The 17,716-nt window shown below is 41.3% G+C and overlaps 2 protein-coding genes across 3 annotated transcripts in view; one reads left to right on the top strand and one right to left on the bottom strand.

The window, feature by feature from the left end:
* The window catches only part of dtymk (deoxythymidylate kinase (thymidylate kinase)), a 44,030-nt gene extending 42,399 nt beyond the window's left edge, over positions 1-1,631 (top strand). The window contains exon 5 of the mRNA XM_060919770.1: positions 1,136-1,631. Coding sequence (XP_060775753.1) covers positions 1,136-1,246 — 111 coding nt within the window. The 3' untranslated portion in view covers positions 1,247-1,631. The remainder of the gene's footprint in view (positions 1-1,135) is intronic.
* On the bottom strand, positions 1,577-13,938 carry atg4b (autophagy related 4B, cysteine peptidase). Of its 2 annotated transcripts, none has more exons than XM_060919768.1 (14): positions 13,736-13,938; positions 13,426-13,629; positions 12,720-12,821; positions 12,400-12,471; positions 12,184-12,282; positions 11,995-12,096; positions 11,813-11,885; positions 11,599-11,678; positions 8,304-8,494; positions 8,093-8,171; positions 5,199-5,344; positions 2,444-2,500; positions 2,262-2,355; positions 1,577-2,204 (listed from the first exon to the last, which is right to left on the bottom strand). In XM_060919768.1, exons 2-14 carry the CDS (start codon positions 13,433-13,435, stop codon positions 2,113-2,115), a joined length of 1,197 nt encoding a protein of 398 aa, XP_060775751.1. In that variant the 5' UTR covers positions 13,436-13,629; positions 13,736-13,938; the 3' UTR covers positions 1,577-2,112. The 2 variants fall into 2 exon arrangements, with proteins under 2 accessions (XP_060775751.1, XP_060775752.1); XM_060919769.1 differs by having other exon boundaries at positions 1,577-2,186; positions 13,736-13,937.
* Between the last annotated feature and the right edge of the window lie 3,778 nt (positions 13,939-17,716).

Below are 17,716 nucleotides of genomic sequence, written 5' to 3'. Positions count from 1 at the left end.
ATGCAAAGAAAGACAGCATAGACGTTTTTTCCTCCCTATAAGTGGGGGGGGACCGAACGAGGTGAATTTAAATCTGGGTGGGACGAGTCTCACCCTCTATCTGCGCCCGTGATTATGCGCCATGTTGTTGTAACTTTTTTTGAGAGACCCGCCGCCTACTTCAGCGCAGAATAGTGACGTTTGTGGCTTGTTGATGACGTGTAAGTCGGATGAATGCGACCTGGCGGTTCAGACTGAAGTCGCATATGAAAAGAGCAGATAGGAATCGGAATTAGGACCACATATCCAAACAGCCTGGGTTGGATTTGAAAAAATCGGATCTGTGTCGTTCATATTGTCAATAAAAGATCGGATACAGGTCACATATGGGCGAAAAGATCGGATTTGAGTCACTTCAGCCTGCAGTCTGAACGTAGCCTAAGCGTATCGGCGGGCAGAGCAAGCGTATTGGGCCCGACACGCTAAAATGCTTTGGGGAAAACCATGGGATCAGGAGGAAGAACACACTTGGTCGATCATATGCAGGGAAAGAAACGTGCAGAACTGGTAAAGTTAAAGCTGTCAAATTACAGATTACCAGTCATTTATATCTTTTCATACTTGCAAAACTTTAAATGGTTTTACTGTGGTTCCTGAAATGCCTCAGTATTTTCAATCTTATTTTAATTCATGTAGCTAAACTGTTCTTAATGTACATGTTGGTTTATAAGTAAGAATTTTTCAATATTATGAAGAAAAAAAACTGATTGATAGCTTTGACATTAAAACTATAATCATTAAAATATACACATTTCGGCAGCAACTTTTTCTCTTTCAGGAGATACTAAGACTGTTGTAGTTGATGCAAGATTTACTTGGTTTCTGGGGCCATGCTCAGCTTCTGGGGGGGGTTGTGCGTCCCCTCACGTTTTACTTTTCACAACCCTGGTAATGCATACTAGGTATTGTAATATTAGGATGGAAAAAAAAAAAACAAATTTTGGAGCTTCAACACCCTTGAGATGTTATGTAACAGGACAAGATTAGTAATGTCTGTTTAATCTTGGCATATACCTACAAGCAAAGTTTAATACATGTTGGTAGTGTTCGTAGACCTTGGGAATGAATAATCTCTTTGCTTTTTTTTTTTTTCCAGGTGATTGATGCAGCCAGAAGCATAGAAGCAGTACACAGTGATCTTAAAGTGCTGTGTGAGAACACAATCAATGCATCTGAGAATCTGCCAATTGGAGAGCTCTGGAAATGAACAGTAAGGAGAACTTCTGAGTAAAAAGGGTGTTGTAGGGCCACTGCATGCACACTCACTGTCGACTTTATTAGGAACACCTGTGCATACAAGGCTTTTGGGTTTGTTTCCCACCCCCACCATTCATTCTGTGTAAAAATTCCATGAGATCAGCAGTTTCTGCAGTCCAAACCAGCCCATCTGGCACCAACAACTGTCATGATCAGAGTCACAGATCACACTTCATTCTGACATGACCATTAATTGAAGCTCTTGACCTGTATTGACTTTTTTTTTTTTTTTTGCTGCCCCGGATAACTGCATGAATATTAGGAAGACCTGTACAAAGTGGATGGTGATTGTGTATCTTTATTCATTTTGATTAAATAAATACTCTTAAAATAAACTTGAGTACAGATACTTTAAACATTGATAAATGTACTGTACTACACAAGCTATCCTAATTGGTCTGTAACCTTTACATCGTGGCTTTCATTTACAGTTTGCTACAGACATCGAAGCAGTGTAGGTCATGAGCATACTCCGAGCAGCTGTGCTCCTGGTGACCACCGATAGTGACTTATGGCAAATCTGCATTAGTGTAGGCGCATAAAAAGGCACGGTCACTTCATAACAAAAAGTGTTAAGACTCAAAATGGATACACATTAAGTGTTAATATGAACATACTGCGATTCTTCAGAGCCTGTGATGACGACTTCAGGACTCGGAATGACATGGAGCAGTCAGTGTAGCAGGAAGCTGAGTTTTATGCAGGTGACTATGCCACCAAATGCCAGGCAGGCCTCACGTCAGTGGTATTACTCCTCTCCGGAATGTGGCACTGAGGTCTATATACTGAACAATGACCAACTCTCTCTCTCTATCTTCACAAAGACAGGATTTCAAACTCCTCATCTTCAGAGTCAAAGAAACGCTCAAGCCGGTCCGAGTCTGAGAAATCTGCAAAGGATGATTCAGCTACACTCAAAATCAGTACACATAATTTTAAGAATGTCCACAAACATATGGGCTTACCGGGAGTAAGATTAATGGCTTCAGTGTTGATTAGATGTGATGGCTGACTATCTACAAGCTCGAACATGGGAAGACCTCCTCTACAGCTCGATAACTGCAAGGTTAAAAAAAAAAAAAAAGTGCTAATTAACAACAGCTCACAGCAATAATTAAGACTGGGCATGAACACAATGCAAACTCACTTTTCGAATATGTGCACACCAATCATCAAACTCGTCCTCTGTTTGACAGAAGAAGCCCTGAAACAAGAAAATCAGGTTTGATCTCACAGCTAAATGGCTCAAATACAGAATATTCTGAAGAAACACTGTCCTCAAGGGGCACTACAGCCATGTGCTGAGTACAAAATTATGACCATGCCAAAATAGCAGGGTTTTTCTTCTGCATTTGACATGTCTTGTACCTATTACAACATACTTTCTGCTTATATACTTTGGCAACTTGAAGAAAACATTAACTAGGAGAAAAAAAATGCTTTGTTTTTATCAGGATTAAAGCCTAACAGTCTCTCTAAAGCGGTCCAATATCTTGCTGGCAAAATGCGATTTCCTCACACGGGTTTTGATCAAATTATTGAATAACCAAGTAAGATAGATTACAAACTGAATCGATTCAGTTTGTAATCAGATTTTGGCTGTCATACTGCCATGATGCTCCTGCACTGGAGTCAAAATGGAGTCCTTAAATGTCTTCTTCCTTTTCACACTTCTGGAGGTAACCAGACTAAATTGATTTAAAAAAAAAAAAAAAAAATACAGGGGGCTGCAAAAGTAGGTATACAGTAAGGATTATTCCAATATTCATACCTGCAAACTCATGAGGGTTGAAAAAGGTGACAAACTACCGGTAACCTCCCGGCCCCCTTAAACAGCACGCGATCAAGGAAGATAAAGGGAAAAGACAACATTTAAAACAAAGACAAGATTTATTAATTTTTAGCTTTGCAATTTTCAGTTTTGCGTCTGACAGCTCATTACATTACCATTAAGGAAGGAAAAGTATAAAAAGTAAAATTTGAATTTAAAAAAGTAATTTTTGAAGTGTGACACTGGAAACTTTCTTCAGCAGACCAGTTTATTTATTTATTTATTTATTTTTTTTGGACCTTTTGGCCCGAACAAGCCGTTCAAGGGCACGTTTATGCTGCTCTGCCATGTGCCTCTTTCACGCCATGCTATCCTTCACCACCTCTGCCCTATTACCAGCAGCACTGGTAGATGGCTGGACACCAAATTCAGCCCTCCTTTCCTTCAGTGCTGCCAAATTCATGGTGAGAGTGAGAGTGTGTGTGTGTGAGGGAGAGAATCTCTCTCTCTCTCTCTCTCTCTCTCTCTCTCACAACTAACTGGTTCTCTGAATACAACCGAGATCAACAGATATTACGTTATAATTTTGACAATCCCACCAATAGTTTCACATAAAAATGATTTCTCTTACCCAAAACACACGTTTATAGATCCTATGTTCAACAAAAAATGACTTTATTCAAACTGATGACTTTTTTTCCTGTTTTGTTTCAGCCCACAGAAACATCTTCCGTGTCGCGCGTTCAGTTCAAACGTAACAGCCCCGCCCCTTGCGTCTTACGTCATAAAAACGCGACTCACAGACCACCAAATCACAGGTACCAAAAAAAACACCCTAAAGCCTCTTTAAATCGCACTCATCGTAACAAAGCTTTCTCTGCATACTAAAAATGTTTTTCCGTCTCCAGATGTAATATAGAGTTCCAGAAAAAATCAGAAAATATGATTCCGTGAGCTGTTTTCAAGACTGTGTCCCATTCTGCATTGCGTTTGGATGATCTCTGCCATCTTCCTATACACACCTGTATTCAAGAAAACCCCGCCTCTATTCAGTTACAATTCGTGGATACTGTCCAGCGTTCTGTAAGACTATTGGCTCGTTGGAATGTCATCCAATCAGAGAGACGTTTGAAGTATGAAGAAGGCGGAAATGGTCTGAATGTGGGTGTGAGGAGAAAAGTAGTAGTCGTACTTTGAAGTAGTAGTACATTGAAACCAAATGTTCGGCAACGTAGCCTCGCGCACCCCCCAAAAAAAAACTCTTCGGATCTACACGATTCACACAAGTGACCTATTTTGGGATCAAAACGGCGAATTTCGCCGAAAGGTGACTAGTTTGCAGGTATAAGTATTAGAATAGTGGTGCTAGGTTTCATTTAATACTTTTTTTTTCATTACTGTATACCTACTTTTGCAGCCCCCTGTATACTGAACATGTCACACTATTAAATGCTTTCTAAAGCAAACAGCAGGTAGCTCTATTGCCATAAGCTACTTTTTTGTAGACGCCAAGTTTGACAGTCAACATATGGAAGCCATATTACTTGTTCTGTCTTTTCTATGTCAAGCGAAGATAAATCTTTAACAGTTATTCCACAAAATCAAGTCGTACATGAGCTGACAGTCGATGAGGCACGTAGCAGAGTTGGCTATAAACCACGTACGACAAGATCAAGTGGAATAACGTTTATTCTATCCACATTCACTGGATTGAGAAACTGCTTTTTTTTTTTTGGCAAATTCGATAAATAAGACTTATACAAAATGTCCAACAAACCAGTGAAATGACAGCAGCAATTTGTGAAAAATGCAATTTTTGAAATTGTTCAAATGCTTTTATTCCATATTTTGTTGGTTTTTTTGTTAGTTTTTATTTCGTCCTCCGTTAGTTCAGCAACACTCCCATTTTGTTTCTCTGCTCACAGTATACAAGCTGATAGCCTAGTAGTAGAGGAGCCAGTCAGAGTGTGTGATCTGCTCATATCCAGTGAATATGGATAGAACAAATTGATATGTAGCCATTTATTTCAGAATGTTTTGCATTTCTAGTCATGATTGTATACAATTTCAAAAACGGGAATGGAAGCCCACTTTATGGTGAAGATTAGAGCACTGGGATTGTGTTACTCACGACAGCTATAGATGGGTCGAGCTCATGTATGTGCATGCGACACGGCGGGTGTTGGCAGTGATAGGAGTCATCCTGAATCTCTCCGGTTTCACATGGCTCCACAGCCGGCTGAGTTGTATGGGGGTCCAGGTATATGAGCTCCTCACCTGCAGGGGGCAGTATGAGTGAGCCACAGCCATAAAGCTAATGGGAAATGGTAAGCACTGAATACCTGCATTCCAGTAGTTAAACTGGGTAGTTCTAGTCAGCTCAAGTGTATATGGTTGGATGAATAAATGGAAATCAAAGGATTTCAGTCAGTATAACTAGAATTGAAAACCTACCTCGAAAGCATTAAAAAGGATGTATTAAGGAAGGGGAAAAAAAAAAAAAAAAACAAAACTCAGTTGGTGTCTGGAGTGCTTACCAACCCTCAAACTCTGAAATAAGTCAGTTTCTTTTAAGCTACCTATTTCACAAAACGTGTGCTTCAACAAGCCGTTCAGATTTGCCTCCCCTTCCCATCTCACAAGGGAAGCTCAGAAGAATTATGCCACCCCCTCATTTGAGTATCTCCACTCAACTGTTTTTGTGAATGAATATTCATGAGGACAGTGCTACCTGATTGACTGACTGGCAGTGAGCAGTGCCTTATTTAAAAGTAGTACAGCATTTTGAATAAGGCTGTTTAGACAGGACGAGAAGGTTGCTGGGGTGCGTTATCGTTGTGGGGTTTTGACCAAAGCACGTCACCGACATTTTAAGACCACAGGGAACTGTCTCAGCTTGTGGAAAGGGGGTATACCATCTTTAAAGCACGATGTGAAACGTGACAAGAAATAAGATGTAGAAATGTCTGAAATGATGGCATAATGAGTAAACCCAAAGAACAAATAATGCCACAATAATCAATGTTTGGAGTGGAGTATTTGATTGTTCTGACTAATATTTGCAATTGAGCCTGAAGATAGTGAATGATTACAATTTCAAGTCTGTTTCACTTAACCCCTTGGCTGCCACCCATAATTAATTGCAATGTGCTAGGCACATAGAACAAAACCTGATATTTTGATAATCTTTATTTTTAATATTTGTATAGAAAAAAAAAAACACACATTGTAGAGTTTTTTTTTTTTTAATTAAAGACAACGGGTCTGGTCAATGAGAACCTGTCCATAAACATGAATTACTAGTACTTAAAGGTCCCATGGCATGAAATTTTCACTTTGAGGTTTTTTAACGTTAAAATGAGTTCCTCTGACCTCCTTAAGTCACCCCAGTGGCTAGAAATGTCAATGTGTAAACCAAACTATGCCCAACATTTGAGAATAGCGTGTCAAAATGGCACGTTGATAGGCTCTTCCCTTTACTACGTCAGCAAGGGAAATGATCCCCACGCCCCCCCCTCTGGATTCTCACCCACTGTATGGATTGCCTGCCCAGCTCAAAAGTTGCCACCATAGATACGTCACTTCAATTTTGTAGCGAGGAGACCATAGAGGACACAACAACATGGCACCACCTAAGCGAGCGAAACATGGAAGTTGCGCTGTACATGGATGTGACGATACAGAAAGAAGTCTGTTTTTACTGCCGACGGGACCCTGAAGACGCAGTGGCTTAATTTTATTTACTCCAATAATATGCCGTCGAGTCTACCTAAGACGGTGTATGTTTGTCGGAAGCATTTTCCTGATGAATGTTTCCACAACTTGGGACAGTACAGGGCAGGTTTTGCACATCAACTGTCACTGAAGCCTGGGTCCGTACCAAGCATCCCTGCCGCATCAGCCACAAACACCGAACAAGTAAGTGTATAACTGTTAAGTCGTTTTGCCGTGTTTTAAAATCGGTGCGTTAGCCTTGCAATGGCTACATTAGCTGTGCAGCTAACCGCTTCCTGCAGTTAGCCAGGTACTCTGCACTGAAGGTACTCCTGCTGAAGTCGGTGATTTAGTTTGTTCAACTGCTTGCACTTCTGCTTCGGGGTCGGACTCCAGGTCAAAAGCAAAATCTTGGACTGTTGCTTGACCTGCCATTGCTACTGTTCACACACAGGTAGCATGCCCGCAGCTTGGTCAAACCCCCACCCTCTACCCTTCCCTGCCTCCATGCTTCTCATTAGCAAAACGACACACTGGGAAAAGGGCTGAAATGGGGCTTTCTCCCAGGAGGCTATATCTATGTGCCGAGGGTTCATTTCGAGAAAGGCTGCGGATATAACATCCAGAAACCTCCACGAGCCCATTTAAAGCATCAACAAACCACCATGCCATGGGTCCTTTAACCACAAATGTTCACCAAGGGTCCATGTATTCCAAGTAACTGGGTACCATTTTTATGATGGTCTTTGGTATAACCCAACCGTGAATAGAACTCATGAGCTCCCAATCGAGAGGCAGACACGCTAACTACTAGGCTAACTCGCGGTAATGTGCCATGCAAGGTACATAAAAGGTGTTTGACAAGTAGCGTACATCATAAGGCACAGCGGTAAAAGATTTCATAACGTATGTGACTCGTCCAAGGGCATTGAAGGGGTTAATGTTTTATCATAAATTCATCAAATCTGTGCTACATTTAACTAATACTAATTTTCTCAAATTTTGGCAAGAAAACGTCTCCACAATAAATACTTCAAGTCCAAAAGTTGATTTGTTTGATTACCGTGGAGTATCAGGAATCCAAATACTAGCTCCTCTGCATTTTATGTGATCTCTTTACGCTGCCAACTAACTAGCAAGGAGACTGGATTCCCTTCACCTGCATTGTTCTTGCTGTAGAGGTGTGTTCGTACTGAAAATTGAAGTGCGAGCACTGATGTAAATGGATGTCAACAAGCGTGTTATAAAACTACTGGAACACAGGATACCTCTTTGATATTCATGCTCAGATATGAACACGTCAGTGCTTACCAACAAAACCGATGAAGTAATGGGCACTGTTCGGCTTCCCACCAATGACCCCTAAAGATTGAGGCATCATGAAGCATTGCTGTGGAGATGGAGAGAGAGGGGGAAAAAAAAAAGCAGCATATTGACACGTCTGCATCCCAACACAATCATTAAAATAAACAAGTGCTTTTATTTTTTTCCAAGTATAGGTGTCCATCTATCACTTATTCACCTTTAGAGTTTCAATATAGGCCTCGTTGATGTTGCTGAGGCCCAGCCGTAGGGGGATAAGAAGCACAAGTGGTTTCCACACAGCTGTCTCTTCCAAAGCCATAGCACATGCCCCCTCCATATACCCATTCATCTCCAGCGGCTCTACACCTCCTCCCCTCTCAAAGTCCAACCATGGCATACACAACCGCTCTAGAAGGTAAAACGCACAATCAGTGATGTGATCGTTCTCTTGCAAATGGTGCCAAAGATAAAACTATCCTTTGAAACTGAGAGGTTAACTCTGTATACCTCAAACTAACGGATCCTACATCCCTCAGGCGATGACCCAGAAAATGATTAAAGTCCACCAGCCTTAAAGACATACCAATTCATAAAATGCATTCTGAAGAATCGGTGAACAAGGACAAAGCTTCTAGATCAAGGATATATGGGTGCTTCCTATGTAGAAGTCTTTTGTACTGTAGAGTATGATGTAAGAGTACAGTATAAATCGGGGTGGGCAATTATTTTTTCCACAGGGTCACATGAGAAACAGAAAATTTTGTGGAGGGCCGGACCATAAGGCTGAATTAAATTCTGCATAATATTAATTGTATTTCTTTATATAAAGCAATAAATATAATTGTTTTTACAAGCTGCTAAGACCGGTAAGAGGATGGGAAAAAACGAGGTTGCCTTACAAAAAATGTCATTTATTCAATCAAATTTCCCAAAACAATGGTTAATGTGAACGTTTGTACCATTTTTTTTTTTCAGTCACATTCACCCCAAAACACAAGACAGACATCAAAATATTGTCTTTCTACTCCAAATATCAAACAAGATACATCATATTATAATAATGATGCCCACATTTGTAGTCTAATCACCTCATTTGGTGTTTTTTATTTGTTCAGTGAGAGAAATCTAGTCTCTGTTGGTCTTTAACGAGTGCATCAGAGTCAGGTTGAATGTCTGAGGTGGAGATGCGAAGCACAGCTGACAGATGATCATCAGTCAATTCGGTGTAGGTATCAGATCTACAGATTGGCTCGGGCTGCGGCGCCTGCTGGTGACGTCACACTATGTGATTGGCTGGACCGTTTGAAGGATGACGTACAAGTTTGTGGTTGGTCTGGACAAATTACGGAAGTAGTTATCGCGGGATTAGGTTTCGTGGGATTTCATGTCATGTTCATGTCGTTTTGTTGAACACAACTTCAAAATAAAAGCAATGCACATTCAGTCCATGCATGAGGTAAAATTAGAAAATACGTTTATTTTGTAATTTCTAATTAACCTTATGCGGGCCGGTCAGAATGAACCAAAGGGCCGGATGCGGCCCGCGGGCCGGAAAATGCCCAGGTCTGGTATAAATGCTCCTCCTCTCCCAAAAAAAAAGAAATTCCAATAAATAGTCTAATAATAAACAAATAATTGTTACTTTTGTATTAGGTTAAAATAAAGAATATTAAGATTTATTACAATATGTAAGATTTACAAAACTAAATGCACTACAACAGACATTTAAGAACGTGATCTGGTCCATGTGCATTGTTTTAAATGATGTTTATTCAGTGAGTAATCACACTGTGTATATGCAGATCATCATTGCATGTACATTGGGATCAATAAGTAAAGTTGCTTTAGAGTGACATGACAGTGACCAAGGACATCTCATTTGGGAATTACATTAGTCTTCATCGACTCCAGTCCATTTCCTCATCCTATTCTTGAAACCTCAGAGGGAGGATTCGCTCAGAATTGGGAAAGGAAAGAAAATACGGAAGTAAAATTAAAGCAATGAGAAGCGTGAAGAAAAGGCCGCACCTTTAGCAATACTGCACTGGGACTGACAGACCCAAATGGGATGAACTGGAATGCTGACATCACGAATGCTCTTATGGCTGAAGGGGCACAAATCCACACAACCATGCTCCAAAATCTAGTGGAAAGCCTTACCAGAAGAGCAGAGGTTCTTATAACCACATAGGGGGACTAAATCCAGAATGGGATGTTCAACATGCAGTGTGATGGTCAGGTGCCCATGAATTTTTACCCATATAGTGTAGCTTTATCATAATCCTCATATTCAAGTCTGTATATATTTAAAAGGTACTGACTTGCAGTGTCATCTGAAGTGTTTTGTTTTTGTGAATGGCATTTTCCTATGTCCTGCAAGAACAAGATCGTGCGGATGAGATGTGATCATTTTGATGTGCCGAGGGTCACGCGTCTCCATTTTGGGACCGACTATCCTACCTCTTGAAGCCAAACAGTATGGCCCTACGGAAACAGCCGAACGCGAGGAGCTGAGCTAATTAGCATAATTATGGAACTGCGTCACACCAAGATGGTGACGTGCAGAAAACACCGTAACTCTGCATCGACCTCAGGGAGTTTTGAGTTGCATGTATGTAACTTGTGGTTGACATTCGTGAATAGATCCATGACACAAAAGACACATCTTTTCTCTGTTACTGCTTTTGTGTTATCGTTTCTTTCTCTGTAAAATCAAAACATTAGGCGTACAATTCCATACTTGGACTCACCCAAGAGACTCAAGACAAGCGCTGCAAATTCATCAGATTTTGGTTTCAACTTTTTGGTTTCTGGCACGGTGTCTAGCAGACTTGCTTTTCATATTTTCCTTTTCCGCTGGCAGGAGAGCAGGGTCCACCATGTTTGCCCATGCCAACTTTGTTCATTCATTATCCGTAACCACTTATCCTGTGCAGAGTCGTGGGCAAGCTGGAGCCTATCCCAGCTGACTATGGGCGAGAGGCGGGGTACACCCTGGACAAGCCCCCAGGTCATCGCAGGGCTGACACAGAGACAAAGCCATTCACACTCCCACCTACGGTCAATTTAGAAACACCAGTTAACCTAACCTGCATGTCTTTGGACTGTGTGGGAAACCGGAGCACCTGGAGGAAGCTCACGCAGACATGGGGAGAACATGCAAACTCCACACAGAAAAGCCCTCGCCGGCCACTGGGCTCGAACCCACAACCTTTTTGCTGTGAGGCGACAATGCGGACCATGCCAACTTGTTTTGGTTAAAAGTAGGTCAAACACTCGCCACAGTGGTCACATAATATTGTTGCTCACTTGCTTCAGCAATCTCCGGAATTGTAAAATTCAGGACTCATTTTATCTCGGCAAAACATTCACACACAGGATACACGATGTGTGCAGAAGCGTAGTTCCTCAATTTCAGCTCAAAACTCCAACAGCAATAGAACATTTCTGCCCAGAATTCACCTTTGCAGTCAGAACCTTTAAAAGTATCTTTAATACTAATGCCAACTCACTGATTTCCTCGATTACCACAGTGTTGTCCATGGCCACGTGAACTGCCAATCGGCTCCATGTGTCAAACACTGCCAGCTTCCTACGTGAGGTAAGAAAATCATGTTTGCCCGAGATATACATAGAAAATGCTTGCTCAAAAGAAAATAACAGGATTTCATGTGACAATTTTCTCTCAGAGCTCTTCATGACATCTATATTAGCTCGTCAACTTACTTGAGTACCTGTGCCACTGTATTCGGGCCATACCACTGGCCTATGGACTTGCCCTCTCCCACTCCCATCTGAGCTAAAGGTAAAAGAGACAACTAACTGTAGGAACCTCAAACAATACATCTGATTTGTAAAAAGCTCTGTAATTCCACAACTCATGAGGTAAATACAGGACTGACTTGTACCTATTTGGTGAATAGAGTAGTAGCTGTCCTTCTTGTCTATGAAGGCATTGAGGATGCTTATATACTCCTCTCTTGGTTGCTGACCTCGTACCCATCTCCACTCTTGTTATATTTAAAAAAAAAAAAAAATACATTGTATGAGCTAGAAAAATAAATCAAGTGCTTTCACTGTGGTAGAGACAGACATACCACGACCCAAATGTCTGCGGAGCAACGCTTCAGCAAGAATCATCTGTCCACATCGCAGCATGCAACCCCAGCCTGTGTCAAACGTAGGCCCGGTCCCGCCTGTAACAACAGTACAGCTACAACTTCACCACACAAGCAACATCAGCTAGACAAATCGGTCATTGCTAAAGATCACAATTGCATAGTCGTTAGTGTGGGCCAGGTCACATCACTCACCAATTGCCTGGAAGTTCTTTCTGTAGGTGAACCACAAGCGCGAAGTAACGTCTGACAGAATATCATCCTTCTCTGTGAAAAGACGAACAAACACGCTTCAACATGGAGTCTAATTCCAACATCCTTGTGAGTTTTATATATATTACCTGTGAGTGTTTAGTCTATTTCTTATCTAGAGTGTTTATGCTGTTTTCAGTTATTCTATTTTTATTTAATGCATTGCCTGTTTGCACCGTGGGTCACAGAGGACTGAAATTTCATCTGTGCTGTATGTCGAGCATGTATAGCATATTTTGACAATAAAAGTTGACTTGACTTACCTGTCAGAGCATTGGACTGTTTCCCCAGAATCCAGACAGGCTCAGATGTCTCTGGGAAATCCTCAAACTCCCCAAATCGTAGTGTGTCATAGGTAAGAGTAGCTGTTTAGAGAGTAATAAACAGAATCTTAAGAATATCGTGAAAGCATTCTGGGAAACAACAGGGAAGGAGCATTTTAATGGAATCCCATTAAACCCCAGCTGTACTAAATAATGTATTACACTGATGACATCTAATAGCTAATAAAGAGCTTCCCTATGGCGCTGCAATAACATGACAGATAATCAGCTGGGAAGAACAACAGAACAGAACTTTAAGGCATCATAAATTCTTAAGTCCACCACGGCGTCCAGACATTTACAGTACAGCCTGGAGCTCTATCCGAGCACTACACAGGCTGAACAAACCACTATTTTGTATCCTACATAGTGCATTTATATCGGTGGCAGAGTCATGGAAGTCTACGTCATTGCCACATCAGTTATCTGGCAGTGAGAGTCGACTCTTATCTGCTGTCCAACTGTTATGTTTGTATCTGCACACAGTTTACAACATCACATTTCCTATTCTGAATCCTGACATCCGCTTCACAACACGCAGAAGTGCTAGTTATCCTTCACAGCACATCGTTTACTGCTGATTTGATTAAACAGTGATAAAGTTTCACAAAAATGCAGAGTAATAGTGTTTTCTTAGGAGCCTTACCCGCATCCATCCCGTCAGTTGTGATTCACCCTATCTTGTTGACTGAAGTCTGAGTGACACTAAAATCATCGAATAGAAACCATTGTTTGGGGAACAGGAACTTGGAACATCCAATGAAATCATGCCTGTAGGCGGGACACGCTTTTTAAGGCAAAGCAACGCCTTCGTATTGGTGACGTAAGTTCCAGCCTAACCCGGAAGCTGCTAAAAAATAAAGCAGGGTTTTTTTTTTCAATTAATTGTTTAATAAATTAATGTATTAAGTTAAGCAAGCAAGCCATCAGAAACAGTTTTGTCCTGGTTTATTCACCTTTTATGATTTAAATACGATTCACGGTTTCCGGATATTTCTCAGTATAAACTAAAGAAATTTGACAAACACTAACCCTGTGTCCGAAATCGCACCCTGCTCACTATATAGGGCACTATATAGTGAGGACGCCATTTTGTAGTGCTGTCCGAAACGATAGATAGCGCACTCAAAGTATCCCACAATGCATCATGAAAAGTAGTGTACAACCGGTGGTCACTAACCAAAGCAATATATCCCATCATGCATTGCGGTCGCGCTGAAAGAAATCAAATTAAAAGTCTCAATTTGATTTAATAAAAGACAAAGAATAAATTATTCAGCCTTGATTTAAAAGAACTGAAAGATGCAGGTACTTTGTATTTATTAATTTGGGAAATACGCTCAGTATAATATGTATTTATTATTTTGAAAACCTACCAGTCGGCTGATCGGGCACGTTTTAATTGTGCGACAGTAATGACGTAAATACCAATCCATTCAAAATGGAGAATCATCATGCCGACAGGACTTCTCATCTCATCTCATTATCTCTAGCTGCTTTATCCTGTTCTACAGGGTCGCAGGCAAGCTGGAGCCTATCCCAGCTGACTACGGGCGAAAGGCGGGGTACACCCTGGACAAGTCGCCAGGTCATCACAGGGCTGACACATAGACACAGACAACCATTCACACTCACACCTACGGTCAATTTAGAGTCACCAGTTAACCTAACCTGCATGTCTTTGGACTGTGGGGGAAACCGGAGCACCCGGAGGAAACCCACGCGGACACGGGGAGAACATGCAAACTCCGCACAGAAAGGCCCTCGCCGGCCATGGGGCTCGAACCCGGACCTTCTTGCTGTGAGGCGACAGCACTAACCACTACACCACCGTGCCGCCCCCCGACAGGACTTATTGAATGAAATTAATAATATCTTATTTGCAATCAGTCAACAGGGAATATCAATCCAGTTTGTATGGGTTCCAGCCCATAAAGGAGTTGATGGTAATGAGGAAGCTGGCCAAAGAGGCAACCAAAGAAAAAGAGGTTCAGTTAAATATTCCACTCAGTAGATCAGAAGTTAAGGTACTCATTAAACATAAAGTTAACATAATATGGCAAGCTGAATGGGATAAGGAGAAGAAAGCCAGACACTTATATAATATACAAAAAGATATCTCAAGTAGCAAATCTAGTTACCCAAACAGACAGGAGGAGGTTTGGTTTACAAGACTGAGAATAGGCCATACTGGATTAAATAACAGTTTTTATTATTTTTTTCGCGGTCCAAATCCTGCGCTCTGGCTGGCGAGCGGGTCTGTATCCTACTACGGACCTCTGGCAACTCGCTCGTTCACAACAACAACAAACATCTCATCTCATCATCTGTAGCCGCTTTATCCTGTTCTACAGGGTCACAGGCAAGCTGGAGCCTATCCCAGCTGACTACGGGCGAAAGGCGGGGTACACCCTGGACAAGTCGCCAGGTCATCACAGGGCTGACACATAGACAACCATTCATACTCACATTCACACCTACGGTCAATTTAGAGTCACCAGTTAACCTAACCTGCATGTCTTTGGACTGTGGGGGAAACCGGAGCACCCGGAGGAAACCCACGCGGACACGGGGAGAACATGCAAACTCCACACAGAAAGGCCCTCGCCGGCCCCGGGGCTCGAACCCGAACCTTCTTGCTGTGAGGTGACAGCGCTAACCACTACACCACTGTGCTGCCCAACAACAAACATAGTAACATTTTTTGTCAACATTTATCTTTTTTTACAAGATTTTTTTATTAGATTATCAAAAATCTTATAAATTTTTGCCAGCATTTCTCAGGAGAATAGCATTAATTTTACATCATGGATAGCGATAATGACAGTGTTCACAGTGAAAGCGAGTTTTACTACCCTGAGGAAGAAGAAATAAAAGAAAACATTGCAGGAGAAAGCTATAAACCTCTAACTTGCTAACACCGAGCAAAAACATGGCTGAATCCTGAATGACTCCTATTTGTATAAATAGGGGACTACATAGGTGGCAAAATGTAGGTTTGTTTTTCCTGCCATGGAAGTGCACTTGCATACTGAGGAGAAAGCCATTTGCATTACAGCCATGAATGAGGATTCAAAATGGCGGCTCGCCACTCGGCCTTAAATACTTTAAAGATCTCGGTCACGGTATTTCACGATACAGACCTCCCAGCTGGTAAACTAATATATATAAAACCCCAATTCCAAAAAAGTTGGGACAAAGTACAAATTGTAAATAAAAATGGAATGCAATAATTTACAAATCTCAAAAACTGATATTGTATTCACAATAGAACATAGACAAGATATCAAATGTCGAAAGTGAGACATTTTGAAATTTCTTGCCAAATATTGGCTCATCCTGGCGACTTGTCCAGGGTGTACCCTACCTTTCGCCCGTAGTCAGCTGGGATAGGCTCCAGCTTGCCTGCGACCCTGTAGAACAGGATAAAGCGGCTACAGATAATGAGATAAGATGAAATATTGGCTCATTTGAAATTTCATGACAGCAACACATCTCAAAAAAGTTGGGACAGGGGCAATAAGAGGCTGGAAAAGTTAAAAGGTACAAAAAAGGAACAGCTGGAGGACCAAATTGCAACTCATTAGGTCAATTGGCAATAGGTCATTAACATGACTGCAGGGGCGCCGCCAGAAATTTTGGGCCCCCCAACTTTGCCCACCCTCGTCACAATTGCACTATTGTCATTATTTGACTTTTGATAGCCCATGGACCTTGAGTTTGTGACTTTGTTATTACATTTTATGTATTAACCTACCAGGGACTAGATGAAAACTGGTCAGTGACTAATTCTGGTGCATTTACAATCACAAATGAAAATTCAAGATTTTGCCACATGCCAAAATGGTTTAGAACCAATGTGAACAATGTAAACCAACCAATGGTTTAGAACGTGTGAACATTCCACACACGTAACCATGTCAAACACTTGACTGGTGTCCGTTATTAGCAACACTTTAATCTAGCAAACTGTATATGGCCCTCGCTCATTAAAAACTTCAATCCTAAAGCATTTTTCTTTAAAACTTTATGAACATCCTCTTGAGCAAGTCAAAGCTATCCGATTTCTTGGGGTATGGTTTGATGAAAAGTTAACATGGAAAGTGCACATGAGTAAGGTAGGAAACAAGTGTAAAAAGGTTATTAACATCCTTCGCTTTTATCAGGACAGTCCTGGGGAGCCAGCAGAGCAGCTTTGCTTAATGTATACTGGGCACTTATGAGGTCTGTCTTTGATTATGGCTGCATAGCATATATGTCTTCAGCTGAATCTAACAAAGGTCTTAGATGTACTGCAAGCTCAGGCTTTGAGGATCTGTAGTGGATCCTTTAAAACATCCCCTGTACCTGCAATGCAGGTGGAAATGGGTGAGATGCCATTAAGGATTAGAAGAATACAACTTATGTTAACATACTGGGTTAACCTTAGAGGGCAATATGCTGATCATCCAGCCAAAAATATTTTAAATGACTATTGGGAGCATAACAGGTCCAACTTTAGAAGCTTTGGGTGGATAGGTGATGCTAAAGCAGAGAGTTTAGGGCTGCATCAGTTGCAGTACAGTCCTGTTGTACCTTTATCCTCTATTCAGCCATGGTTTTCCCATTACCTTCTGTAGACCTGGGGATTCACTTAGAAATTAAATAGAAACCAAAAGAGGTGACAGTAGAAACCATAGTGCAGAATTATTTAGAGTTACATTTTTCATGCCATACATTCATATTCACAGATGGATCAAAAGATCCAGAAAGAGAGTTTGCTGGTTCAGCAGTACACATTCCAGCAAATGATGTGAGCATTTTGAAAAGAATAGATGGCAACTTATCTGTTTACACTACAGAGTTAGTAGCGATCTGGTTGGCCCTGGAATGGATAAAACAAAACAAAAAATTCACAATACTGTCATCATCTCAGATAGTTATTCAGCTCTACAAAG

This window comes from Neoarius graeffei, chromosome 4 (genome assembly GCF_027579695.1).
Source record: "Neoarius graeffei isolate fNeoGra1 chromosome 4, fNeoGra1.pri, whole genome shotgun sequence".
Classification (NCBI taxonomy): domain Eukaryota; kingdom Metazoa; phylum Chordata; class Actinopteri; order Siluriformes; family Ariidae; genus Neoarius; species Neoarius graeffei.
Note: the sequence above shows the minus strand (reverse complement) of the source record. Positions and strands in the feature narration are given on the sequence as shown.

Bases quoted from the DNA above. Each gene is read 5' to 3' on its own strand.
- atg4b (XM_060919768.1), bottom strand. The intron at 8,172-8,303 runs GTGAATAAGTGA...CCATCTCCACAG, and splicing joins CCTATATTGAAACTCTAAAG to CAATGCTTCATGATGCCTCA. The intron at 2,501-5,198 runs GTGAGTAACACA...TTCTTGTTTCAG, and splicing joins TCGACCCATCTATAGCTGTC to GGCTTCTTCTGTCAAACAGA.